At 33.5% G+C, this 26,068-nt stretch overlaps 1 protein-coding gene across 1 annotated transcript in view; it reads right to left on the bottom strand.

Annotated features, from left to right (window-relative positions):
* Nucleotides 1-7,308: 7,308 nt before the first annotated feature.
* LOC149540758 (peroxisomal 2,4-dienoyl-CoA reductase [(3E)-enoyl-CoA-producing]-like) overlaps nucleotides 7,309-26,068 on the bottom strand; it is a 34,526-nt gene continuing 15,766 nt past the window's right edge. The window contains exon 3 of the mRNA XM_089802737.1: nucleotides 7,309-7,483. Coding sequence (XP_089658863.1) covers nucleotides 7,309-7,483 — 175 coding nt within the window. The remainder of the gene's footprint in view (nucleotides 7,484-26,068) is intronic.

A 26,068-nucleotide genomic window follows, 5' to 3' on the forward strand; every position in this document is an offset into this window, starting at 1 on the left:
CTAAACTTTGTGTGCGATGTCTCATTACCATGTTCTACACAAAATACCTAAACTGTGTATGTTTTCCAAAGTGGTGATCCCTGTATTTGATCAAATGCTTTACAAATTCATGCAAGTATACTCGTTTCATTCTAGGCTCTAACCAATCACAACTTCCGTCTGGAAATAATGTTGGGAAAGCCATATCCAACAACCCAGATGTGGCATACTCATTGATAGGTGATGCACCTATAGATGGCCACTCAATTAAAGCAGACGAAACTGCATCGGGATTATTAAACCAAGCATGAATGAACTCCATTTCCCTTTGAGCAATAGGTGGCCTTGAAGCCATAGAGTTTGTGTGGTCAATTATATTACCTTCATCTGTCTCCATGGGAGGACCTAGGAATACAACTTCATTTGCATCAGAATCAAACTTCATGTGCACCGTCTTTAATCTATGAAAAATATTCTCATCCGTATTTGTAGGCAGGTCATTAAGAGCACTTTCATCTATCCTGACATCTGCATAGAATTTATCATTTTCAACTTTGTATTTCAATACTCTATAAACATGATCCCTATTCACAGTAAAGTTATATCGTGTACCATGTTGATCCCTTCTTTGAACAATAATGATTGGTAAATGATCAATTGTGTGTGGCAAGACTTTTGATAGTTGTTCAACATGTTGGGGAAAACTAATGGTATGTCCCTTATACTCATACTGACCGCCAGTTGCATGTGTAACTTGTAATATAGGGTTTACACGTGCAATCAACATCTCTTCAACCTGAGTTAAATTTGCAAGCTCTGGTGGTTGACATCTCGGATCCATATTATTTGCAGATGAAAACCTATGAATTCCTGTCTCTTGATGACACCTATTGCATATTGGACCCTTAGTGGTGCGATATACTTTCATTCTTGCATATGACTCCTGACAAACATAACACATTTGGTGTTTTCAAACTATCTATCTGATATCTAAACTGCATTTGGAATCTTCTAAATTCGGATTGAAGTATACCATTTGGGTTGGGCATGTCTTCTGTATCATTTTGAAGCATATCATTTGGGTTGGGCATGTTTTCTCTATCATTTTGCAATTCTAAATCAACATGTATATCACTTCCATGTTGTGGTGTTTCTGGTACACGTTCTATGGATGGTGAGCGTACATTCTTAATATTTAGTTGATTATTTATATTTGGAGGATGGTCATATATGTGGCTTGGTTCGGCTTGAGGATGTTGAACTTGGTAGCTTTGTGAATTTTCAGGAAGCACCCTCTCAGAAGTACATTGATGATGGTTTCTCTCTGCATTTTGCAGATCTCAATTTTCAATTTCTAGTTGTTCAACCGTTATTTTTGCACTTCTTCTGGCATATCTTCACCTGCGCCCTTGATTTTCTGTTACTCTTTGTTGTTCTCTTTCAAGTTCTATTTGTTGTTTTTGTTGATGTCTACGATATTCTCTACGATACTCTCTTTGATATTGTCTTTGGTATTCTCTCCTTTCCTCCCCAGTCTCAAAATTCAACCTAGGTCTCACCATAGCTAGTAGGAAAAAAAACATTAATGAAGTAACATTTATTTATATATTGATGACAAATATTTCATGAATAAATATTATTAAATGTGAATTAAATTTTGCAAATAATGTACGCCTGAATGAAGATAAATAACCTTAGAAAAGTAACATATGTTTGTATATAAATGAGAAATACACAACCAATGAACCTTACTATTACAATGTAGAAAGAAATTGGAGAAAGTTATTGTGCAAGTAGATCAATGAGATGATATAAGCATCAAAATGTATGCATACAGTATTCATAAATGGAGAGAAACATTAGACATAGTTTATTATATTGTTAAAAAATATATTAATAAATGAAAAAAAAAAGGCATGAAGAATTTTTTTTTCAAAATTAAATTAAAAGATTTGTGGAAGTGTATACTTTTATTATGAAATATACACCATCAAGATAAATAGTCAGAAAGGATTATTACATCATGGAAATCAATAACCTTATTTATTACATCATTTTATTACAAAATAGATAAGCACATGATGTTTTATTTTACAATACAAAGTACCAATACCAAAAATAATAGGAATTCCACTTTAGAAGATAGTGAACGTTCACTTTCTAATAGAGTAGAATAGTTGCCAAAACATATGTGGGTCTCCACACAAAAAAGAACCAAGAACATACTCACCACCACTACCTTAATATCCACCTTCTGTTAACCCAATCTTGAGATCGACGCAAGCGAGCTCAAGAATAGGGTTCAAGAGTTTGGGTATGTGGAAAGTAGATTTCAAAAAATTGTTGTTGACTTAGCGGGGACTGAAACTTGTCGACAACCACGCCAGACCACCAACAATCATTCTCAAAGACATCTATAGGCAAATCTAAAGGAATGTATCCTGGTAGTGGAATAATCGGTGGTGTAGGTCTAATATGATCAGCAACAATCTCCTCGATAAGAGGTTCTCGATTCAGTTCATCTATAATAAAGTGATCATATTCAATAACAAAGGTTGGCATTTGAGCATTTTGCACTCGACCAATTACAGCACCAAGGAACCATGCTCCCTAGAAGCCATCATTGTCACAAGACACTTCGACTTTCATTCCATAGTTAAAATTCATGATGTGCACCTTTAACACAAAAGGAGTACATAAAATCTTTTCAATTACATGTATTTAGTTCAAAATAAGAGTATAAAGGAATGGTTAGTATTGAAATATGTGTTAGAAAAAAATACATTATAAAATTTATCTATGCATAAAAATTACAATGTTGGAAAATGGCAGCATTGCCTTTCACATTTCAAACATTAAATCTATTTATATGGATAAAAATTACATTTTAATATTCTAGGAAAAAATTATATTCTAATATTCTACGAAAAAATTATGTTGTAATTTTTGAAAATGGCAGCATTGCCTTCCACATTTCAAACATTAAACTAATTTATGCATAAAATATATTTGAATAAAAGAGTTAGCAATATAATAGAAGAAAAATGGCGGCATTGCCTTCCACTTTTGAAACATTATTTATGGATTAAAATTACATTCTAATATTCTACCAAAAAATTACATTATGATATTCAAAAAATAAATTACATTGTAATGTTTGAAAATGGCAGCATTGCCTTCCACATTTCAAACATTAAACTAATTTATGCATAAAATATATTCGAATAAAAGAGTTAGCAATATAATATAAGAAAAATGGCGGCATTGCCTTCCAGTTTTGAAACATAACTGCCTAAGAGTTAAATAGAATTAATATGTTAATAGTAATCTAAATCAAAATAGTATTCATGTAAATCTAAATATTATTGAAAATCTAAATAGCACTCCAAACTAAAAGACTATTATAAATGAATACAATTTTTATTATAACTAACTCACTCTTTTGATTTTTTATTATAAACAACAATAAGATATATATTATTATAAAATAAGAATAACTATTAGAAAATAATGTATTTAATACTTATAATAAAATTACAATTGAATTTACATATAAAATTATAATTATATGTAATATGTAATTATGCCAGGTATTAAGCCACTATGTGGTAGTGAAGCTACATGTATACAATATCTTTTTAATTTTGAAATTTTAAAGACATCTTTTCCCTAAAAGGCAGATCATATTTCAAGCAGTATAAACAAATGTGTCGTTATCTAGGTCTATAAAAAGTTTTCAATTGGGATAGTTATTCACTATTGAAATTTGTGATTTAATTTTTTAATAAAATAAAGGTTAAAGGTTAATGTTGTAAATGTATTAATCAATATAGAAGTAAAGAATTATTTATCATTATACATATACTAACTATATCTAAGATTTATTATATACATCATCTATTCTTAAAATTTATACAATGAATAAATAAATTTCAAATCTATACATAAAATCAAACAATAAACAACAATATATTAGTACCACTAATGAAATTTCAAATAGCTTATGAAATATAATTTTTCAATAAAATAAAATAAAGATTAATATGGCAAATGTACAAATTAATAAAGAAGTAAAAATATATCTTTCATTTATACATATACTAGCTAAATCTAAGATCAATTCATACTATAATGAAAACAATTTTTTTATTAATTCCAAATTTCTCCTTTTCTATTGCGGTGGTATGAGAAAATACCCCAAAACATTGTTCTTGTCATGTTAATTATTTATGATTTGTCTAGCAAATCTAAAGATATAAAAAAAGAAAAAGAAAGAGATTTTAATATACTAACTGGTGTATCACACTTGTTGTAACATAACATGGAAAAGATTTAATAAAAACCAACTCTAAAAGACCAGTATTTACAAATGAAATATGGATGAAGAAATTTAAATCATGACTTTACTTGACTCGTGGCTTCTACAGTCGATAATCAATTTATCTTGGCTTAAATGCCTCCTTCGGATCTCCTCAGGAACAGTTGACAAAGGTATTGCAAAAATGCAAATGCTAAAGGCATCGTAACTGAGCAAGGTAAGAGAGTTTTGCATAATAGAGCAGAGATGGATATCAGTAGGATAGAATACGACAAGGGCAACATATTTAAGGATTTTGAATTGTCCTTACGGCTTCCTGCCGTTACATGAGTTATATTCGAATTGTTTAATTCGATCATCTTGAAAACAATGGAAACAAAAAATGCGTTTAAAAAATTGCATGTTTGCTGGCGAATAACAAAAAAATGCATTTGAAAACGCAAAAACACATTTAAAAACGCATGTTTGCATGGCGATTGAAAAAAAACGCGTTTGAAAATGGTAAAACACATTTAAAAATGGAAACACCACCCATGGGCGCATTGTCACGTTGACGTGACCGTCGCTGCTGACAGCGACAGTAATTGCCGCTACTGACATATGTCAGTGGTGGCAATTAATGTCGCTGTCAACATCGATAGTCTGTCGTCGACCGTCGCGTGGAGGGTAAACCCCCGCCGGTTGGTTTTGTTTTATTTTTTAAATTTTTGATATTGTATTTTGTTTATATCGTATTTTGTTATTTATTTTTAAATTTTGTTATATTTTATTTTTATTTTTAAATTTTTTATTTATATATTTATATATTTTTTATTTTTTAAATTAATTAATTTATAAATGTTAAAGTGAAGTAATAATGTAGTTTAAATTAATTTATTTATATAGTTTAAATGAGTATAGGTTAATATTGCTTCTCAGTGTAATAAATGTTTAAATTTATTTATTTATAAAAGATTAAATGAATATAAGTTAAACTTACTTTTTTTTTCTTATAGATTTATAAAATTTTTTTTTTTTTTTTTTTGGGGCCTATTATTTTGGGATGACTATGTGTCACACTATTATTTTGGGATGGCCATATATCATCCTATTATTTCGGGCTCTATTATTTCGAGAATAATTTTTTTTTTTTTTTTTTTCTAAGGTGCCACATGGCCATAGCGAAATAAAATGCATTTACAAAATCATTTTTTATTAAATTACTGTGTAACTGCTCTCATTTTTTTTTATTGACGGAGAATCTATTTTGACATATCCCTGTGCTGGGGATTTGTGCTGTGATTGTATAGAACGCCTCTCGACGTAATTAAGGTTTCCATCTTTCATATAAAGTTCAAAATTTTAAAACAACCAATATGACCATCAAATTCAAGACCTGCTTCCATCATAATTCCGCAATATTCTGTGGGCAAGACACATAGGGCGGAAAAAATCTTATTACATTAAAGAATTTAATCCCACTTCTAGTCATGATGAAAAGGCCTATATAAGAGCACCTATTAACTGGAAAGCAAAGATGTTGATGGCACAACTTAGAACTAGTGCACATCAATTGCAATGTGAAACTAGCCGGTGGCAAGTTCCAAAGGAAGAGTGGGCAGACAGAACATGTTTATTTTGTAATATGGGAATAGTTGAGACAGAGCAGCACTTTGTCAAAGAGTGCCTGGCTTACAATGACATCAGATCTGGTTATACAAAAATACTGAAGAACAAAGACTTCAACTATATTAGAAGAAGATCAAGTGAAGAGAGCAGCGGATTTGATTACCAAACTTCAGAGAAGGAAAGACAAGTTAACCAAAACTTTACAACTGACTAATTCTGCTTTTAACTCGGGAGGGTGATTGCATGGGTTCCATAGATTACTTTAGTCTCGTGGACGTCATTAAAATCTATCATATCATATCATATCATCAAAATCAAAATCAAAATCCAGCATAGAAAAGTGGGAGTTTTATAGGGAACATTCAGCGTGCAAAAACCCATATGGGTTTTGTCTCTAACCCAAACTTTACATTTGCCAACCTACCGCAAGCCAGTGACAAAATTAGAGCTATAGGTATCCACAGAAGAATAAGGGATAGAGGTATTTTGCAGATTTTGTGATTGGATATACTCTGGTAGACATGTATGCACAATGTCGAACAAGGTCCGCGAACTGTTTGACCAAATGCCTTCGACCGCACTGTTCGACAAAATGCCTCGCCAAAAGAAACGTGTTCTCATGGAATGCCATGATTGAAGGATAGACACAAAATTGATTTGTTGAATTTGTTTGAGAAATGAGGACTTCGGAGTAGGATATATATCCATTAAATAATAATTTGCAGCATCTGTTCTGTCAGACTAATATGCAAAATGCGTAGGCATAAACATGGCAAGTGAACTGTTTGACAAAATGCCTCGCTAAATAACATGAGAACGTTCTCATGGAATGCCACAATTGAAGGATGGATGTGCACAAAGTAACTTTTCTGGAAAGGCTTGAGAAACATTCAACCAAATGCAAATGGCAGGTGTAAGACCAGACTCCGAAAACTTTGCCAGCATCCTCCCTCGCACAGGGAGCTTCACAACAGGGTATGAATATCCATCAAAAGACAAAAGGTTAGAGGACTTTTGTCATTATAATTGTAACTTCCCTGTTAGGTATATGTATACAAAATATGGAAGCAGAGATAAGGCAATCGAACTGTTCTTCAAAATGTCTCACAATAAAAATTAGTTTTCGTGGAATGCATGCCTGCAGGACTTACATAGAAGGATTTAGAAACTTACGAGCAAATGACAGTTGACAAGGATCTGGGAGACATGAATGAAAATAATGGAAACACAGAAAACTGTTTGACAAAATGCCTGAAAGAAATGTGGTTTCAAAGGAATACAATGATTGCAGCAATGAAGTCTCCAGTCGATTACTTCCACCGGAAATGTGCAATGGGTACAACCAAAAACATCAGTAACCTATAAATCCCCTCTTGCAGCACTCGGATGGGCTTTTCCAAGCCCTAAATTACACCCCTGAGTTCACGAGCATTCACCATTAGTCCTTTCTCGCCGTATGACATCTTGCAGATTATGTGAAAAAGTGCCTTGTCAGATCTTTCGGATGCAGTCGAGCTTTTATACAGGGCAAGAGAGGAGATTTTCTTCCATGCGTTGTTCCAATTAACAATGGGATCCCTGCCCCAACACGGGGAGAGAATGATAGCTTAGAAATCAAGTGAATGTAGAATTGCCGTGTACTGGTGGTGACAGTGGCTCGCTTGATTTCAGCGGTGACGGTGGGTACTGGTAGACAAGATCTTTGACAATAGGTGAGAAATGCACCTTAAAGTCAAAAAGAAATCTTCATATTGGTGAAAATATGTAGGCATTCTTTTTTCTTTTTTCTTTTTTCTTTTGTGATGTTTTCTTTTATTTATATTGAAATATTCTCGGAGGGAGATCTTGGGTGATCTTGAATCTTTCCTGTCTTTTTTTGTGTAACTAGTACATTAATTTATTAATAGAAAGGGACTATTCATAAAAAAAAAATATGAATTCACTAAAATTTGTTGCATTTTTCGTAATTTTGAAAAAAAAATGTTAAAGATACATTCTCTCTAGAAGCCACACCCTCAACAATATGCTCCCATGCCCATAGAACCAAGTCTTCAGCTGTCAATTTTCTTTGTACCATGTCCATTGCATTGCTATCAAGTACGTAAAAACATATGAAGAAGAGTTTGAAAAAGGAAACAACAATTTTTTATTTTTGAAAAGTTTAAACATATGAAGACTTTGAAAGAAGGAAAAAATGATAATTTTTTTTTTTTTAAAGTATGAACTAAGTGTTCCATTTGGTTAGATATGCATTTTAATTTGTTATTTTAGTGATATTGTTAAGAATATAATATAAATCATTTTAAGATGTATTAAATAATTATACTAATATAATTATTAAATTTTAAAAATATATATTGCATATATGTCATGGTTTAAGAATATAAATATTTTTATTTTTTATATTAAAAATTATTTGGTTTTATAATAGAATATAATTATATAGGTCTTAAAAAAATATGGGGGCACGCAGAATATGTAAGAATATTTACATTTTACTGAAAAGTAGGCAACCACAATGAGTTGAATAAGTTGAATTTCTAATGACTGGTGGCAATGTCAATATGCTAAAGAAGATTGTTGTAATTTTATTTTTAGCATTACATATTTCATTGGTAGTCATTGAGTATAAATATCACTGATATATAATTGAGTGTGTGTATGTGTGTATACATACATACATCCATACATCCATATGTACGTTCGTACATATGCACATACATCTGCAATTAGTTTTATCCGACTTGACTATAAAACTTTTAACACCCCCTCTTAGTTAAGAAGGATAAACACATGAATAAATATTACCTCAACATAATATTAAAAAAATTTAATTTAAGAATATCTTTGATCAAAAGATACTCAATATTTTGATATCATGAGTAGTGGCCTCCAAAATATCAACACATGACCTTCACCAAGTACTTTGAGTCATGGTTTCTTGAATATTAAAATATGATATTCACTAAGTACTCAAATTATATCTATACAAACATCTCATAGATCATCAATTAATTGATAGCTAAAACTTAGTTGTTGATTTACAAGATATAATCCATAATGATCTATTACAAAATTATAAATAATGTATATCATAATTTAAGTTATTGTAAGATCATCACCTTCCAATAACTTCTACAAATACAAATGATGATCATTTGAAAGTCATCACTCTCTTTTGATGTGCAGAGGGCTCATATAATTATAACATAACTTTCATACAGAACAATATAGTACAATAATCAATTATTATGAGACTCTACCTCAGAAATTGAAACCATGCCAAGTTCACTTTGAAAGTGTTCTACTTTTATTTTGCAATAGGTTTGGTGAGGATGATAAAGGATAGAGAACTCCCTCTTAAACCAATATTTCCCATGATTTGTGGATATTTTTTGAAGTTCTTTAGAATGCAAATTTCTTTAAATTCAAATTCGGATTAAAGACTTCAATGAAAGAAGCTTGAAGTTTAAGTATGTCAAGATATGTTTTAATGCAATATGCCCATTGTTGTTGCATATATAACATTGTACTTAAAAGTAGTCTATATATTTTCTTTTTTCCATTGAATTTTGGTTTTTTCTTTCTTTTATTAACTTGAGTTGTGAGAATCCAAATATTATCATTAGTAGAAGTATCACCAATTCCTCAAGATATTAACATGATCTCTTCTTGTATGCAGTCAACTTTAATTCGATCAAATTTAAGAAGCTTGGATCGAGAACATACTCCTTGTCTAAAAGTTCTCCATGATGTTGGAAGTCCTTTTAGAGCTATCATGGTTAATTCTTTTTCATCAAAGATGTGACCAATTGTTGAGAGTTGGTTTCTAATCTCTGTTATTCTCAAAAAATATAAGGAGATGTACTCTCCTTAATTCATTTTTATGTTGCAGAGTTGGTCTTTTAAGTGAGAATTCTACTAGTGTTATTTATTTCAAATATTTCTTCAAGTTCTTTGAACATGTCATATTTTGAGTCTAGTTGTGTAATAATGGGTAGTAGATGACTTTAAATTCATCGACTAGTAAGTATGCATATGGTCTATTAGACTAATATACAAAATGCAGAGGTACAAACAAGGCAAGTGAATTGCTTGACAAAATGCGTCACTAAATAACATGATTTCTCATCAATGAATGCCATGATTGATGAAGGAATGTGCACAAAGTAACTATTCTGAAAAGGCTTGAGAAACGTTCAACCAAATGCAAATGGTAGGTGAAATAAAACCAAACTCTGCAAATTTTGCTAGCATCCTCCCTTGCACAGGGAACTTCACAACAAGGTATAGATATCCATCAAATGATAAAAGGCTAGAGGACTTTTGTCATTATAATTGCAACTCCCTTATTAGATATATGTATGCAAAATATGGAAGTAGAGACAAGGCAATCAAATTGTTTGAAAAAATGTCTAACAATAAAAAAATGATTTTATGGAATGCATGCTTGCATGACTTGCACAGTATGGATTTGTTGACAAGGATTTAGAAACTTACGAGAAAATGGCAATTGACAAGATTTGGAAGACATGAATGGAAATAATGGCACCATGAAAAATTGTTTAACAAAATGCCTGACATAAATGTGGCTTCAAGGAGTGCAATGATTGCAGCATAAAATATTTCTTAAAGCGTTAAAATTTCATTTTCCAACACAATTTGTCAATGTGAACATATTTAAGGGGTAAACCTACTCAATGGAAACCAGTATTGGATTATGCAGACATCTATTATCTTGGTAAATTAAGTAAATTACATCAAATTTTGTCTATTAGAATACTAATATGCAAAATGTGAAGGTACAAACAAGGTAAGCAAACTGTTTGACAAAATAACTACTAAATAATATGGGTTCTCATGGAATGCTATTATTGATGGATGGATGGATGTGCACAAAGTAACTTTATTGAAAAGCCTTGAGAAACATTCAACCAAATGCAAATGGCAAGTGTAAAGCCATACTCCACAAATTTTGCCAACATCCTCCCTCACATAGGGAGTTTCACAACAGGGCATAGATATCCAACATTTTGCAATAGTTAGAAACATCTATTCTATTAGACTAATATGCAACATGCAGAGGCACAAACAAGGCAAGCAAGTAGTTTGACAAAACACCTCTCTAAATAACATGGGTTCTCATGGAATGCCATGATTGATGGATGGATGTGTACAAAGGAATTTTTTTGAAAAGGCTTGAGAAACATTCAACCAAATGCAAATTGCAAGTGGATCGAGAACATACTCCTTGTCTAAAAGTTTCTGATGATGTTGGAAGTCCTTTTAGAGCTATCATGGTTAATTCTTTTAATTCCATCGAAGATGTGACCAATTGTTGAGAGTTGGTTTCTAAGCTTTGTTATTCTCATAAAATATGATGAGATGTGGTCTCCTTTATTCATCTTTATGTTGGAGAGTTTTTCTTTTAAGTAAGAATTCTACTGGTGTTATAATTTCAAAAATTTCTTCAAGTTCTTTGAACATGTCATATTTTGAGTCTAGGTTTGTAATAATGGGTAGTAGGTGATCTTTAACTCCGTCCACTAGTAACTTCATGGCTTTAGTGTAATCTATTTCCCATTTACTCAAATCATCTTTCTCTTTTGTTTGAGAATATTTTTCCATAAATTGTTTTTCAATTGTTCTCCTTTAGGATTAACATTATTCAAAATTTCCATGCTACAAAATTTGAGTCATCTTTGAGTTTGTCCTTGAGTCTCATTCCATTCACATTTTTGGTATATATAGGATTTAAGAATATTTGAATGTATTGATTTGATAAATCTAATTTGGACTGTCTCTCAAACCTACATCAATACCATGTTAAAAACTTGTATGCTGGATGCACTCTAATTAGAACCTAGGCCAACTATAAGGCTATATTCCTTCTACACTTTAGGCTCTACAAAACCTAGGTAGGTAGAACTTAGATTCATTCATATGACCAGTGCAAACATACAAATCTGAATCTAGACAAATAAGATTAAGCCTAGACTCTTCTTCCCTAATGCAATAAAAAAGGTATGAAATACCTAGTAACATAACCTATGCATTCACAAGCTAAGTGGGGGTCTGCCTTTCAACTCTTAAACACAAAAGGGAAAATGATATAATATTTGAAACACCACCTTTCACAATGAATCTTCTGTTGGAAATGTAGTATAGACCGGGTGATTGAGGAGGGGGTGGGGGAGGTGAATCAAGAACCAATAAAACTTATACTTTAATTCACCAATTAAACATTCACTATAATTTGATCTAATTGCATGCATGAAAGACTAAAAGAAATAAAACATTTATAACACATGACACAATATTTGGTAACCCATAAACCTTCCAAATAGAAAGTAAAACTAGGGTGGGGATGATACCCACAAGCTTTATTACTACAATATAAAGTTAGCTTGTTAAAGCTTACAATTGATCATTTCTAGTGATCAGCCCTGTTAGGAGCAATAAGGACTATTAGTTCCACCTTGTGAAACAATTTACAACATACAATGAATTATGCACTTTGTTAGGAGATTTGGAATGAGACTGTTAAGTCCACCTTGTTAAAGGGTTTGATGGATGCACCTATTAGGATGAATCAGTGGTTGATCTGCAACTTTGTTTGTTGAATGAGATTCCTTTGAATAACAATGATTACTTAGCTATGATAGATAAGTCTTTGCTTTTCATTATACTTCTTGAAGCCTTCTTTAATTGTCTCTCATGCTTCTTCTACTTGTTCACATTTTTTTAATTTTATTTGGATATGATACAATACATTACATATATAACATTCCACTTAATTACCTTCTGAAGTCGGCTACAATACCAAATTCAAACGATCTTCACAAAGTCGGCTCACTTGTTGTAACTCAGGTTCTGAAGACCACTTTGTGATTTTTTGATACTCGACAAAACTTGTCAATACTTGGCAAGCTCTGACACTCAGTTGATGTAGATGCTTGGTCCATACTAATCATTTGGGGTAACAACAAATTGATCAGTACTAGATGACTTGGTGAATGCTAAAGAACTTGGTAGACTTAGTTGACACTATAATGCTTGGTCAACACTACATTCTTCATCACTTATACTGAAAGGCTCGGTAGACTCTACTATGCTCGGGTTACACTACACTTTTCCATTGTAGATCAGTAGAAATTGCAATGCTTAGAAAATACTGAAATCTTTCTCAGATACTCGTTAGACACTATGAAGCTTGTCATGATCTATAATTTGTTTGATTGCCTTGCTAGCAACTAAAACACTTGGCTTACAATACTAATAGTATGAGAAGCTTGATAACAACTGTTGAGCTTGGTAGTAGTGTAACCAACTAGTTAAGTGTTAAGTCAATAGTAGACAAATGATTTGACTATGAGGTCAATAATCTCCCCCTTTGGCATTAGTGAAAAAACACTTATCATACCAAAAATCTGAATACTCAGAATACAAGTCAAAACTCCCCACATAAACAATCTATGACTTCAACTTGGTTTTGACTGGTGTCTGCTTCTGTAGCTCAATAATCTCTTACTGTATTTCTTTTATTTTTCAACTTTTCTTTTGTAAACATATTTTTTGCTTCATACCTACATCACTTATACCAATAAAACTTATACTTTAATTCACCAATTAAACATTCACTATATAATTTGATCTAATTGCATGCATGAAAGACTAAAAGCAATAAAACATTTATAACACATGACACAATATTTGGTATCCCATAAACCTTCCAAATAGAAAGTAAAACTAGGGTGGGGATGATACCCACAAGCTTTATTACTACAGTATAAAGTTAGCTTGTTAAAGCTTACAATTGATCGTTTTTGGTGATCAGCCCTATTAGGAGCAATAAGGACTATTAGTTCCACCTTGTCAAACAATTTACAACATACAATGAATTATGCACTTTGTTAGGAGATTTGGAATGAGATTGTTAAGTCCACCTTGTTAAAGGGTTTGACGGATGCATCTGTTAGGATGAATCAGTGGTTGATCTACAACTCTGTTTGTTGAATGAGATTCCTTTGAATAACAATGATTACTTAGCTGTGATAGATAAGTCTTCGCTTTTCGTTATACTTCTTGTAGCCTTCTTTAATTGTCACTCATGCTTCTTTTGCTTGTTCACATTTTTTTAATTTCATTTGGATATGATACAATACATTACATATATACCATTCCACTTAATTACCTTCTGAAGTCGGCTACAATACCAAATTCAAACAATCTTCACAAAGTCGGCTCACTTGTTGTAACTCAGGTTCTAAAGACCACTTTGTGATTTTTTGACACTCAACAAAACTTGTCAATACTTGGCAAGCTCTGACACTCAGTTGATGTAGATGCTTGGTCCATACTAATCATTTGGGGTAATAGGAAATCAATCAGTACTAGATGACTTGGTGAATGCTAAAGAACTCGGTAGACTCAATTGACACTGTAATGCTTGGTCAACACTACATTCTTCATCACTTATACTGAAAGGCTCGGTAGACTCTACTATGCTCAGGTAACACTACACTTTGCCATTGTAGATCAATAGAAATTGCAATGCTTAGAAAATACTGAAATCTTTCTCAGATACTCATTAGACACTATGAAGCTTGTCATGATCTGTAATTTGTCTAATTGCCTTGCTAGCAACTAAAACACTTGGCTTACACTACTAATAGTATGAGAAGCTCGATAGCAACTGTTGAGCTCAGTAGTAGTGTAACCAATTGGTTAAGTGTTAAGTCACTAGTAGACAAATGATTTGACTATGAGGTCAATAATCTCCCCCTTTGGCATTAGTGAAAAAAAACTTATCATACCAAAAATCCGAATACTCAGAATACAAGTCAAAACTCCCCATATAAACAATCTGTGACTTCAACTTGGTTTTGAATAGTGTCTGCTTCTGTAGCTCACTAATCTCTTACTCTATTTATTTTATTTTTCAACTTTTCTTTTGTAAACATATTTCCTGCTTCATACCTACATCACTTACACTATACATATGTTTCTTTCCATATTAACCTTGTATATATACATATCTCTAGAGTATGATAAAACTCCTCCTTTTGACACAAATGCCAAAAATGCCAAAATATTTACAAGGTTACATGAAAATGTGAAAGAAAATCACTATGTACTTTCAAAATGATGGTCATTGTCTTGTCCCAATTTTTTTGTAGTACCTTTGAACTATGTAATGCAATTTGTACCTTAGTTGATAGCTCCATCATATGATCTGCTATAGAAAAGTTGTTGTCATGGATCAATGCTTTCACATGTGGAATATGTTTGTACATTGCATCCATGTTGGGAAGGATCATGCCTTGTATCTCTTCTAGTGTAGCCCTTATCCTAGTTTGTTCCCTTAACAATTTAGCCTAAAGGTTTGTCAGATATCTGATTTTTACAAAATGTGTAGAACTGCAGCTAGGGTCAAGTGACAATTGATGCACACTTGCCTTCAAATCAATATCTATCTAGGCTAGCTTATCCTTTATTTCCTTTGTAAAGTTAGATATATCACTTAACTATAAAAACAAAGAAACACTATTACATATACTTCAAATGTAGCAAGAATAGTAGACAATTCTACTTGGTCAATGGCTATCCTCTATGCTACCTTCTCCAAAACTTTATCTTCAAATTTTATTTCTCACCTCTACAGAATTTTATCTTTCCCATTGATGTCCTCATTGTATTTGTGAACAACTTCAACCAATTAACCCAAAATAGGTTGTTTCTCATCAACCTCAGTATTCAGAGCATCCACAAATGCTCTTGATGTCTTCAAGTACCTAGTTTTTCTTCTTCTTCTTCTCTTCTTTGAGCTTCTGTTGTTTGGCCCTCTTTTTCCAAAGCTCACCAAGGGTATCCATCTGATCAAGAGTCAGATTGGAAAGATCCCAATCTAGTATCACAATGTCCTCCTCTAGATCAATCTCTTCCTTAGAGGCTTCTACCTCTTTACCCTTTTCTTTTTTAATGGAAGGAACAATTTCCTTTCCTTTACCCAATACATAAGTGCTTGGTTGAGGCTTAACTTCAACTGTCATTACACTTGCTATGGTAGTAACAATAGTAGAAATAGTAGAAATAGTAGTAGAAATGGTAAGAATTGTAACAAATATGGAATAAATAGCACTAACAGTAGGAATGTTTGCAATACCTTGTTGTGACTCAGTTAGGCTTGATGCTGGAGTGATCTGAGCCTACTGCTCGATAGATGAAGTGATGGAAACTTCACTCATTAATGCACTCAAAAATATTGCTTCGATGGTTAGTTGAGTGTTTAGTAAAGTAATTTTCACCTCAACTAACTCGGTAGCAACCTTCTTTGAGCTAGATGGCACGAAGGCTTTTCTCGGAGAGTTAGGAAGAGAGGCCATTAGCTTTGTTGTTATCTTCTCAGGATCTCAATCTTCGATACTCTGTATCTTAGGAAGATCACCTCCTATAGCTTCTTGATCCTCTTCATCTTTAGCATCATCTCCTTCCATACTTTCTACTTCCTCATCATCTATATCTTCATTATCTTTTTCTACTTTTTCTGCTTCTTCATCAATGTCATCAATTTGCACAATCTAATCACTAGGCTTGTGTAGCCCATAGATATTCTTCTAGGCTATAGTGGTAGACTTCACAACTAACTCAATGTCTTTAGATAGGATCATAAACATATTGAATTTGGGGTTAGCTTTGTTTCATTCTCCTTCAATGATTTCTTCACTTCCTTATCAGTGAGACTTGACATAAGCTATCTGAGGGTTTTCTCTTTGATGTCCTTAGCAACAATTAATGCATTCTCCCAATGATGTGATATTGAATTAAATAGAATATTAGGAACTTGCTTTGATAGTTCCTCTGGGAAGTATTTCCATTTTGCCATTTTAGCCACTAGGACTTCCTCAATCTATTTTTTCTCATCTTTGTTCCTTGTCTCATACTTAAGGAATTTAAGATCTCCCATACCTTCTCCACTTTGCAGTCTAGATAGCCTTTCTTTGAAGGTAGGGGAAAACCTCTTAAATATAATCTATTATGCTTCATCTTCATCATCTCTCAGTTTCTTTCTTAACTTTGTTCTTCTAGTGAATACTACAGGGGATGCTTTTGCAGGTTTGATTATTATGAACTTCCCTTTCTTCTTGGGAGGTTCCTTTTCTTCAAATTCTTCGTCCTCTACATGCTCTTCCTCTCCTTCTTCTTCATCAAGGTCATCTCCTTGTCCTTCAGTTAACAAGAGAGGATAACTCAAGGATTTGGTGGCCTTAAGTAAATTTTCCACCTTCTTTCTTCCTCTTTTCACTGCTTAGAGAAGCTTAATTTCAATAGTAATAATGGCGTTGGCTTCCTCATAAGTGCCAAAATGAGGTGCCTTGGGGTCAACATGCTCATTCAAGAGAGCTTCAATGATGTCTCTTGTAACATCTATGTTTACTTCATATCCCAGGGGCTTAACCCATGCCACTCTTGGCTTGACTGCTTGGATACAAACTTTATCACAATCAACCAAAAAACAAAGATCTTGTTCATAGTCTTCCACTAATTTCTTAAGGATTCTAAATTTTTTGTACATTTTCTCTTACAATGACTCAAAATAGGCATCCATTATACTTTCAAATTTGTCACCCATTTATGCTATAAACTCATTGATCTAATATAAAATTGGTGTATCTTTCTTCCATGCCATAGTTCCTTTGGAAGGAAATAACTTTTGAACATAAAAGAATAGACAAGTCAACCAAGAACCAAACTTACATGGATTGTTCTTCAAGATTCAGATGCTCTCCATGTTCTTGTTGAATTGGTTCAACTGTAGCTCGGCAAGGTCAAAGGATAAGTTGTTCTTCACCACCTTGTATGCTAGGTCAAAAACTTCACAAGGGACACTGTTCAATCTGCTCAAATTGTAAATCTTATGAAAAATCACATGGATAATGAAATTTATCTCCATGTCTGTAACTCCATTAAGTTTCATACCTCTATCATCCCACTCAGCAAGAGTTCTCATAGTCAGTTCAAACTGACCTAGGGTTTTTGTAGTCTTTTCCTTGTTTAACACTGGCAACCTTGTTATCCTATGTATCATCTTCATTTTAATTTGAATAGGGTGATCTAATCACAAATGCATGTCATGGACTTGGCTCTGGATGAACCTAATCCATTTCCCTTGGAAATCCCTTGGCATATGTAGGATATGTGTTAACCCTTTGGTCTCCAAATGCTTGTGCTTGGGCTTCAAGCTCCCATCCACACCTAATTTATTGAATGCTTGGTTCATTTCTATGGTTCCTAGTTCTTGAATAGAATAGTGATAAAATGATCGAATGTCGTGGATTAACAATACCTTTGGAGGAATCTGCGACTGCACTCCAATGAGATCATGTTCCTCTGCAATGGTTGGACTCAACTTGAATGTAGGAGCCTTTCAATCAATTCCTCATATCAACATCTCCAAACCCTTCTTTGTTTTGTTGTAGGAAGATTCCATTCTTGCTTGGTAAATCTTCAAACATGAAAAAATTCAACAACAATAGCTTTGAATTTCTAAGGGCTCTGGAATGCTCTTAGCTCTTAACTTTGGAAAATTTGCAGTGAGAAATAACCTTCAATTTCCCTCTTTTAACAAAAATCAGTCATTAATTCGCCAATAATGTGTCATACCAATGTTCACTCGGTGACAAGTTGTTCTCCACTTGGCTAAGTCTTTGATCACTCAAGAGACACCTTTGACTTGGTAAGGCTTCTTCACACTGAAGGAACTTTAACATGAAAAGAACCTCAAACTCGGTAGAGTCACCAACTCCATATCATTCAAAACTTGATAATGTTATGCAACCTGACCTTTCTTGGTAAGGTCTTTTGATCTGACCTTGCCTTGTGAGGTCTTCAACTATCATCTCAACTCATCGATCCTTATGCATTTGCAATTCTGATATGGATCTTCTACTTTTGAGTATAACTTATGTGAAATGTCTCCTTTTGAATCATAGTTCCAGTAATATTCATAGGTAACTAGATTGGGATGGTTGACTCACCCAACTCATTTACTTGGGTGTCAACACTTTCATTACTCTGATTTGCATCCTCAGGAGATTTCCTTACCCATTGTTGCCTTTGACTTTTGATATTGTCATCCATTTCTTTCTTTTCATCTTCAATTCTACCTCGATTGATTCTATTCCTAGCTAAATGTCCAAGTTCTATACGTACAAAACATATCTTTGTAGTGTCTCTCTTCCTTGTGTGATGTTTTATGCAGTTTTCTCTAATGTGCCCAAAATCACCACAATAATGACATCTACACCATGTATTGTAGTCCCAACCAAATATAGCTTTGACAATTTGTTCTTTTGGGTTCCACCTCTTGGTTTTGCACTTTGAATTGTTGTTCCCTTGTTTGTTGCAATTGTGACACTTTCCTTCAAACTTAGGTTTCTCTGTGCATTCACTCTCTTTATGTACATGCTTATGAAAGTTGTAACACTTTCCATTGAATTATGGTTTACCATTGCTCCAACACTTGCTTGATGTATGACCTATTTTTCCATAATGACTACATGTAGGCCTTTTGTTCTTTTGAGCTCCTTGCTAAGATGATTCACCTTCTTCTGTGTATCCTAATCCAGCTTTACCTTTGTGTCTAAATTGAGATTTCTCATCCAAATGATTCATGCATTCTTCAGATTTAATTATCCTCTCATTGGTTTGCTTCCCTATGCTTAGATCATTCTACAAATTTTCAATCTCTATCCTCAAGTTGATAAGCTCTTGATTTGCATCATTGAGTTGATCAATCAAATCTTCTTGCTAACGAGATAGTTGATGAATTTCATTGTCCTTTTCTTCTATTTCTTCTTTGGTTTTGTCCTTTTGTTCCACGATTTACACATTCTGATTGATTCAATTTCTTGTTCCCTTTTAAACTTTCTGACTTCTTCTTGAAGAGTAAGATTCTTCTCAAGTAGATCTTTGATTGCTGCATCAGCTTCATTTTAACTTCTGTCTTGGAAAATGTCTTCAATTCTGAGATTATCATTCATTTGTGCTACAAGATCTTTTCTTCTTTTTAGGGATTGAGAGAGTTTCTCCTTCATCTTCTTGAAGTGATCCATGACCAATTGTAGATCCAACTTTTCATTCTCAATAGCTTACTCTAGTCTATATACTTCCATTGCCTTTGATATTTTCTCAAGCTGCTAAAATTTTGATGTGAGAACCAAATGCTATGATACCAATTGTTGGAAATGTAGTATAGATCAGGTGACTGGCGGGGGGGGGTGAATTAGGAACCAATAAAAATTATACTTTAAGTCACCAATTAAACAGATCTAATTGCATGCATGAAAGACTAGAAGCAATAAAACATTCATAACACTTGACACAATATTTGGTAACCATAAAACCTTCCAAATAGAAAGTAAAACTAGGGTGGGGATGATACCCACAAGATTTATTACTACAGTATACAATTAGCTTGCTAAAGCTTACAATTGATCACTTCTGGTGATCTACCCTATTAGGTGCAATAACGACTGTTAGGTCCACCTTGTGAAAGGATTTACAACATACAATGAAGCATGTACTTTGTTAGGAGATTTGGAATGAGACTTTTAAGTCCACCTTGTTAAAGGATTTGATTGATGCATTTGTTAAGATGAATCAGTGGCTAATCTACAACTTAGTTTGCTGAATGAGATTCCTTTGAATAACAATGATCACTTGGCTGTGATAGATAAGTCTTTGCTTTTCCTTATACTACTTGTAGCCCTCTTTAATTCACACTCATGCTTCTTCTGCTTGTTCACATTTTTTAAATTTCATTTAGATATGATACAATACATTACATATATACCATTCCACTTAATTACCTTCTGAAGTCGGCTACAATACCAAATTCAAACAATCTTCACAAAGTCATCTCACTTACCATAAATCAAGTTCTGAAGACCACTCTATGATGTTCTGACACTCGACAACACTTGTCAACACTTGAAAATCTCTAACACTTAGTTGGCGTAGATGCTCAGTCCATACTAATCACTTGGGGTAACATGAACTCGGTCAACACTAGATGACTCAATGAATAATAAAGAACTCGATAGACTTGGTTAACACTATAATGATCGGTCAACACTATGTTCTTCATCACTTATGCTAAAAGGGTTGATAGACTCTGATATGCTTGGGTAACACTGTAATTTTCCATTGTAGACTACTGGTAGACATTGTAATGCTTGAAAAACACTAAAATCTTTCTCAAATACTCAATAGACACTATGAATCTTATCATGATTTGTAATCTATCTAATTGCCTTGGTATCAACTGAAACACTTGGCTTACACTACTAATAGTATTCTAAGCTCGGTAGCAACTATAGAGCTTGGTAGTAGTGTAACCAACTAGTTAAGTGTTAAGCCACTAATAGACAAATGATTTGACCATGAGGTCAACAATTACTTATCAGAATTCTTCCATGAAATCTCTAACCCTATGAGAATACATCAAGAATTTACTTGATTCTTTGAATCAACAAAAAGAAATTATGGAATACAACCCAAAACAAGTTGCAACTGATACACATGATCTTTTTTCACATGCCACAAAAGATTTGCAAATCTCAGCAACATGAGACAAGAATCAAAATGAAACTATTTCCATTGATTCTTTGTATTTATTTCTTTGATGTAAATACATCAAGATGCTTGAAATAACCTATGAAAACATAAAATAGATCAGAACTATGACTTATAACTTTGTTATTGATGTTCATACAAAGAGAAAATGTTGAGAATAGGTCGAATCACAACTAGAGGCTTGCTCAAAATGTTTGAACCAACCCTAAACAAATTGAAAGAAAGTGAATAAGTAGAAGAATGAAACTGGGTCAGATTTGATCTTTGGCTGCCACTTGTCATCTTCATTCTTCATCATCTGTTAAAGGAAAGCCTCTCCGCACTTTCCTCAACTGAAAACCAAATATGATCTTCATCATTGTTGCAACAAACTAGAAAATATCTCATCAAAATGGTAAAAAACCCCTCTTGGAGAAAAGATCAGACCTGCTACTAAAACCCATTTGTAAAAGTCCCACCAAATGTTGGAGAGGAAAAATAAAATTGCTGGAAGAAACTTGACCAAATTTGGCCCCTACCCAAATGATAGATTTGCATGAGAAGATCTCTAACTGTCATGATGGAGCAACAAACAACTAGGAAGGAAAAATTGTTGCAAAAGATCTTGAACAAAACCTTGAATAACTTTTTACCATGAATACATGCATGTGTTTGGACTAAAAAAATGGATAGTTTTCTCTAACAGCTTTCAACAATATATGATGCTCATAGGTTGGCCATGATTTGGACCAGAAACCCTCCTCTGAAAATCAGACAAATGAAGATCAATGTAGAATCTCCTTGGAAAATTTATACATATTATAAAGTTGCAACTTTATAATTGATATAACTTTGAATTAAAAATCATGGGGCCCACACTAAATCTTAAATCCTTTTAATTTACTCATAGTTGAGCGCTCAAAATTTTGGCTTTAGTCTCTAGTTCTTTTCATCTTAATGCAAACTTTCCCTCCAAAATTGGAAATTGGTCAACCAGTCAACCCTCAAGTGACATGTGTCAAGTTTTGATTGGCCCTCAACATGAAGTCACCATCTCTGTCATTAGGCCTATTAGTATCTCTGGGTGACTCACCACATCAGTGCTACATGGTGTTTTGTGATTGGTCCTCATATATGACTCATCTTTCCACCTCATCTAACTCCATTGGGCATCCTTGCCACATGTCACTATCTCACTTCAATGTAATGATGTCATTGTCTACTTGAGGGAACATGAGATGTTGACATGTGTCAATTTATGACATCATCATTAACTACATCATTTGCAACATGTTATCTCCTGGTTCAATTGTCTGGACAACTCAGTTGCCACGTCATTGATCTACCTACTAAGTGCCTTAGGCCTGCCATGACACATGTCATCATCGAACTTCATCCCTATACTCTAACATTCCAGTCATGAAGAAGTGACATCTCAACACCTGTCTTCCTATGTCCAGTCATCCTTGTGGGTCCCTATACTCTGACACTCCAATCACAAAGATGCAAGATGTCAACACCCATCTGCCTCTTTCTAGTCATCATTGTAGATCCCTATATTCTAACACTCTAGTCATGAAGAAGTGAGATGTCAATACTTTTTTGCCTTTGTCTAGTCATTGCTATGGGTCTTGACACCACATGTCACCACCATGCTTCATCTCAACTCTCACCACAATGCTTCATCTCAACTCACCACAATACCTCAACTCTCACCATAACACTTCATCTCAACTCTAACAACCTTCTCTTGCAAATTAGTGATGTTGTGCAACATGTCCTACTTGCCAACTCATCTACCTTGAGTATTGTGCCACATGTCATGTTCTAGTTTTTTGTCAAGTTGCCTAGTCATTCCACATGCTTCATCTCAACTCTCAACTCTCACCACAACACTTCATCTCAACTCTAACAACCTTCTCTTGTGAATTAGTGAGGTCGTGTCACATGTCTTTCTTGTCAACTCATCTACCTCAAATATCATGCCACATGTCACATTCTGGTTTGTCATCAAGTTGCCTAGTCGTTTCACTTCATTGAAAAGCTATTTTCAATAAAAAATTGTTTACTACTATACCTAAGTGCAAGGATAACTTTAGTGGCTAATATTAGCCAATTGGCTAATCTCACTCATTGGGGACACTTGATTTGGCTTTTTTTTTGCACTTTTGGGGTGTCCATGTCACTTGCAGTTTACCAAAATTGGGTCCCATGCTTAGGCTAAATGCTAATAATAATATAGAAGTATTTATTTTTTAGTTATGAATTTTCCAATGAAATCTAATTTTTCTACATAGTAAATTAAATATTTTTGCCTACAATTTTGAATGCTTGTCTTAATTGATGGTCATATTCACCAATATTTGGTCAAAAATTAAGTTACACTATAGATTAAGTACATAGATTTGACATTTGTCTCTATTCTAAAGACTTTTCATGAAACTTTTTATCCTTTCTCACTTTGCTACAAATAGAATTGATTGGGGACATGTGTCTTTACTTTGGGAACTTTCTTTAAAACTTTCTATACTTTTAAAAGTTTGGCTTAGAATAGGATTTAGGCCATTGATTTAGGATCATCGGTTAAAAATAATAAGTGTGTTTCCCCCAAACCACTATTCAATAATTTGGAGGGAAACTGTAATGATAAAAGTGCGCTAAATTTAACCTTTAAGTTTGATAATTAATTAGGCTCCATATAACAATAATAATATTATTAAAAAAATTATTTCTATGTATGTGTACTTTTTTCCATGATTTTCATCAATAATGAAAGATTTGCTAGAATTTTCATATGATTGAAAAATAATCGCTAATAAAATTAATTTTATACTTTTTTCTAAAGGGGGTTTCTTAAAGGTATGCTTGCCTAAGTGGCCTATCTTGCAAGTATCTTTGGTCATAAAGTCAAAGAGCTTTATACAGTCTAGTGGTAAGTGCTCTCATATAAAAAAATAGTTATAAGTTTTCAACTAATGAATGTGGGATAATACGAAATGTATTTCCCTTATAGAAAGTGTACAAAGTTGGCCTCTTAAATTTACAAAACTAGACATATTGCTAAAACAGGGATTTTTGCATATGAAATTGTTGGTGTAAATACGTATTTACTATTTACACTTTACTTAAGTTTACTTAGGTTAATGCATTATTTTATTATATTGCATTATTTTATTACTTATTTGATAAGACACTTAGAAGTTTGCATACTTTTATGAGTTGTCATGTTGACAGCACAAAAGTAAGCAATTCTAATTCAACACATGGTGTCTACAACACTGGAGTTTGCATCATTAACTGAGTTGTCATGTAGACAACATAGTTATTCACACTCCTAATTTAGCACATGTTGTCTACAAGATAAATTTGCATGCTGCACCTTTGTAGGCTTATCCTCTCATCATTGCACTTACTCATGTGCTTAATGGAGGATAACCCATATCTAGTGGACATGTGCCTAGTTATATAACTTATCATGTTGCTAATTCCTATGCATTCTAGAACCATTCTAAATGCCTTTATATATAGGCACTCCTAGTGTACTGGAGATTGAATGGAATACATATGGATATTTTGATCATACTTGTTTTGCTCTATTTTTGTGCTTGTGCTTGAGTTCTTTGATCTTGGGTGAATTTTTCCCTAAGTCAAATTCTTACATGGTATCAGAGCTTGGAGAATTTCTCTTCACATAGTTGTTTGAGACTATTGTTGCTTCAACACCTTGGTCTAGATCCGGAGTATTGCAGTCATTGCGAGCATCTAGAGCCAGAATGGACCTTGCCATTACATCCAAAATATCAATTTAGTATAAATTGACTATAAATTCACCTACCTTAGGCCAAAGTTGATCGTAAGGAAAATTTTTTTTGCAAATTGGCACCTGAAAGCCCCGATTTGCAACCTGGGTATGGTCATTTATTAGATTTGCAATTTACTTTATTTTAGATCGAATTTATTTTCTTTGCAATATTTCATCTACATTTTTCAAAAAAAAAATTCCCTTTGGGCAACAAAGAAATTTTTTCTGGTATAGGTACTGGGTAGTGACACCCCGACCCTACACCTGTGTAGAATATTCTTTTTGTACTGCAAAGAATATTCTTCTACACACATCAACGAGTAGCATATTCCTTTCCAACTACTTGCAGCAAGCACTAGAGTATTCTACACTGACTACACAACCTAACCTCACCAGCGACCAACACTCCAGTGGGCTCTTTTATTTTAAGCCCACAGCCTTTGGTTTTTAAAACACCACTGAAGGTGGTTCCCCACACAATGTGGGATTAAAATCTAACCTCTGGTGGCCATTTTCTATTGTGTGGCACTTGTATTTCAAAAACTTGGCATCCGAGAATAGTTTTTCATCCACTGTGTAAGTTTTTCTGGCCACGTAGAGAAACCGACAGCATCACTAGCCCACCTGCCACGTGGCTTTCAACCATTTGACCACCATCCATGTCATATTTTCCCACACTTCATGCCAACAAAGTGTTCCTAGCCACGCAGATGATATCAGTCCACCACATGACACCCTGCAGTCAC

This window comes from Cupressus sempervirens, chromosome 9 (genome assembly GCF_028749045.1).
Source record: "Cupressus sempervirens isolate cs-2001-9-10 chromosome 9, ASM2874904v1, whole genome shotgun sequence".
Classification (NCBI taxonomy): Eukaryota; Viridiplantae; Streptophyta; class Pinopsida; order Cupressales; family Cupressaceae; genus Cupressus; species Cupressus sempervirens.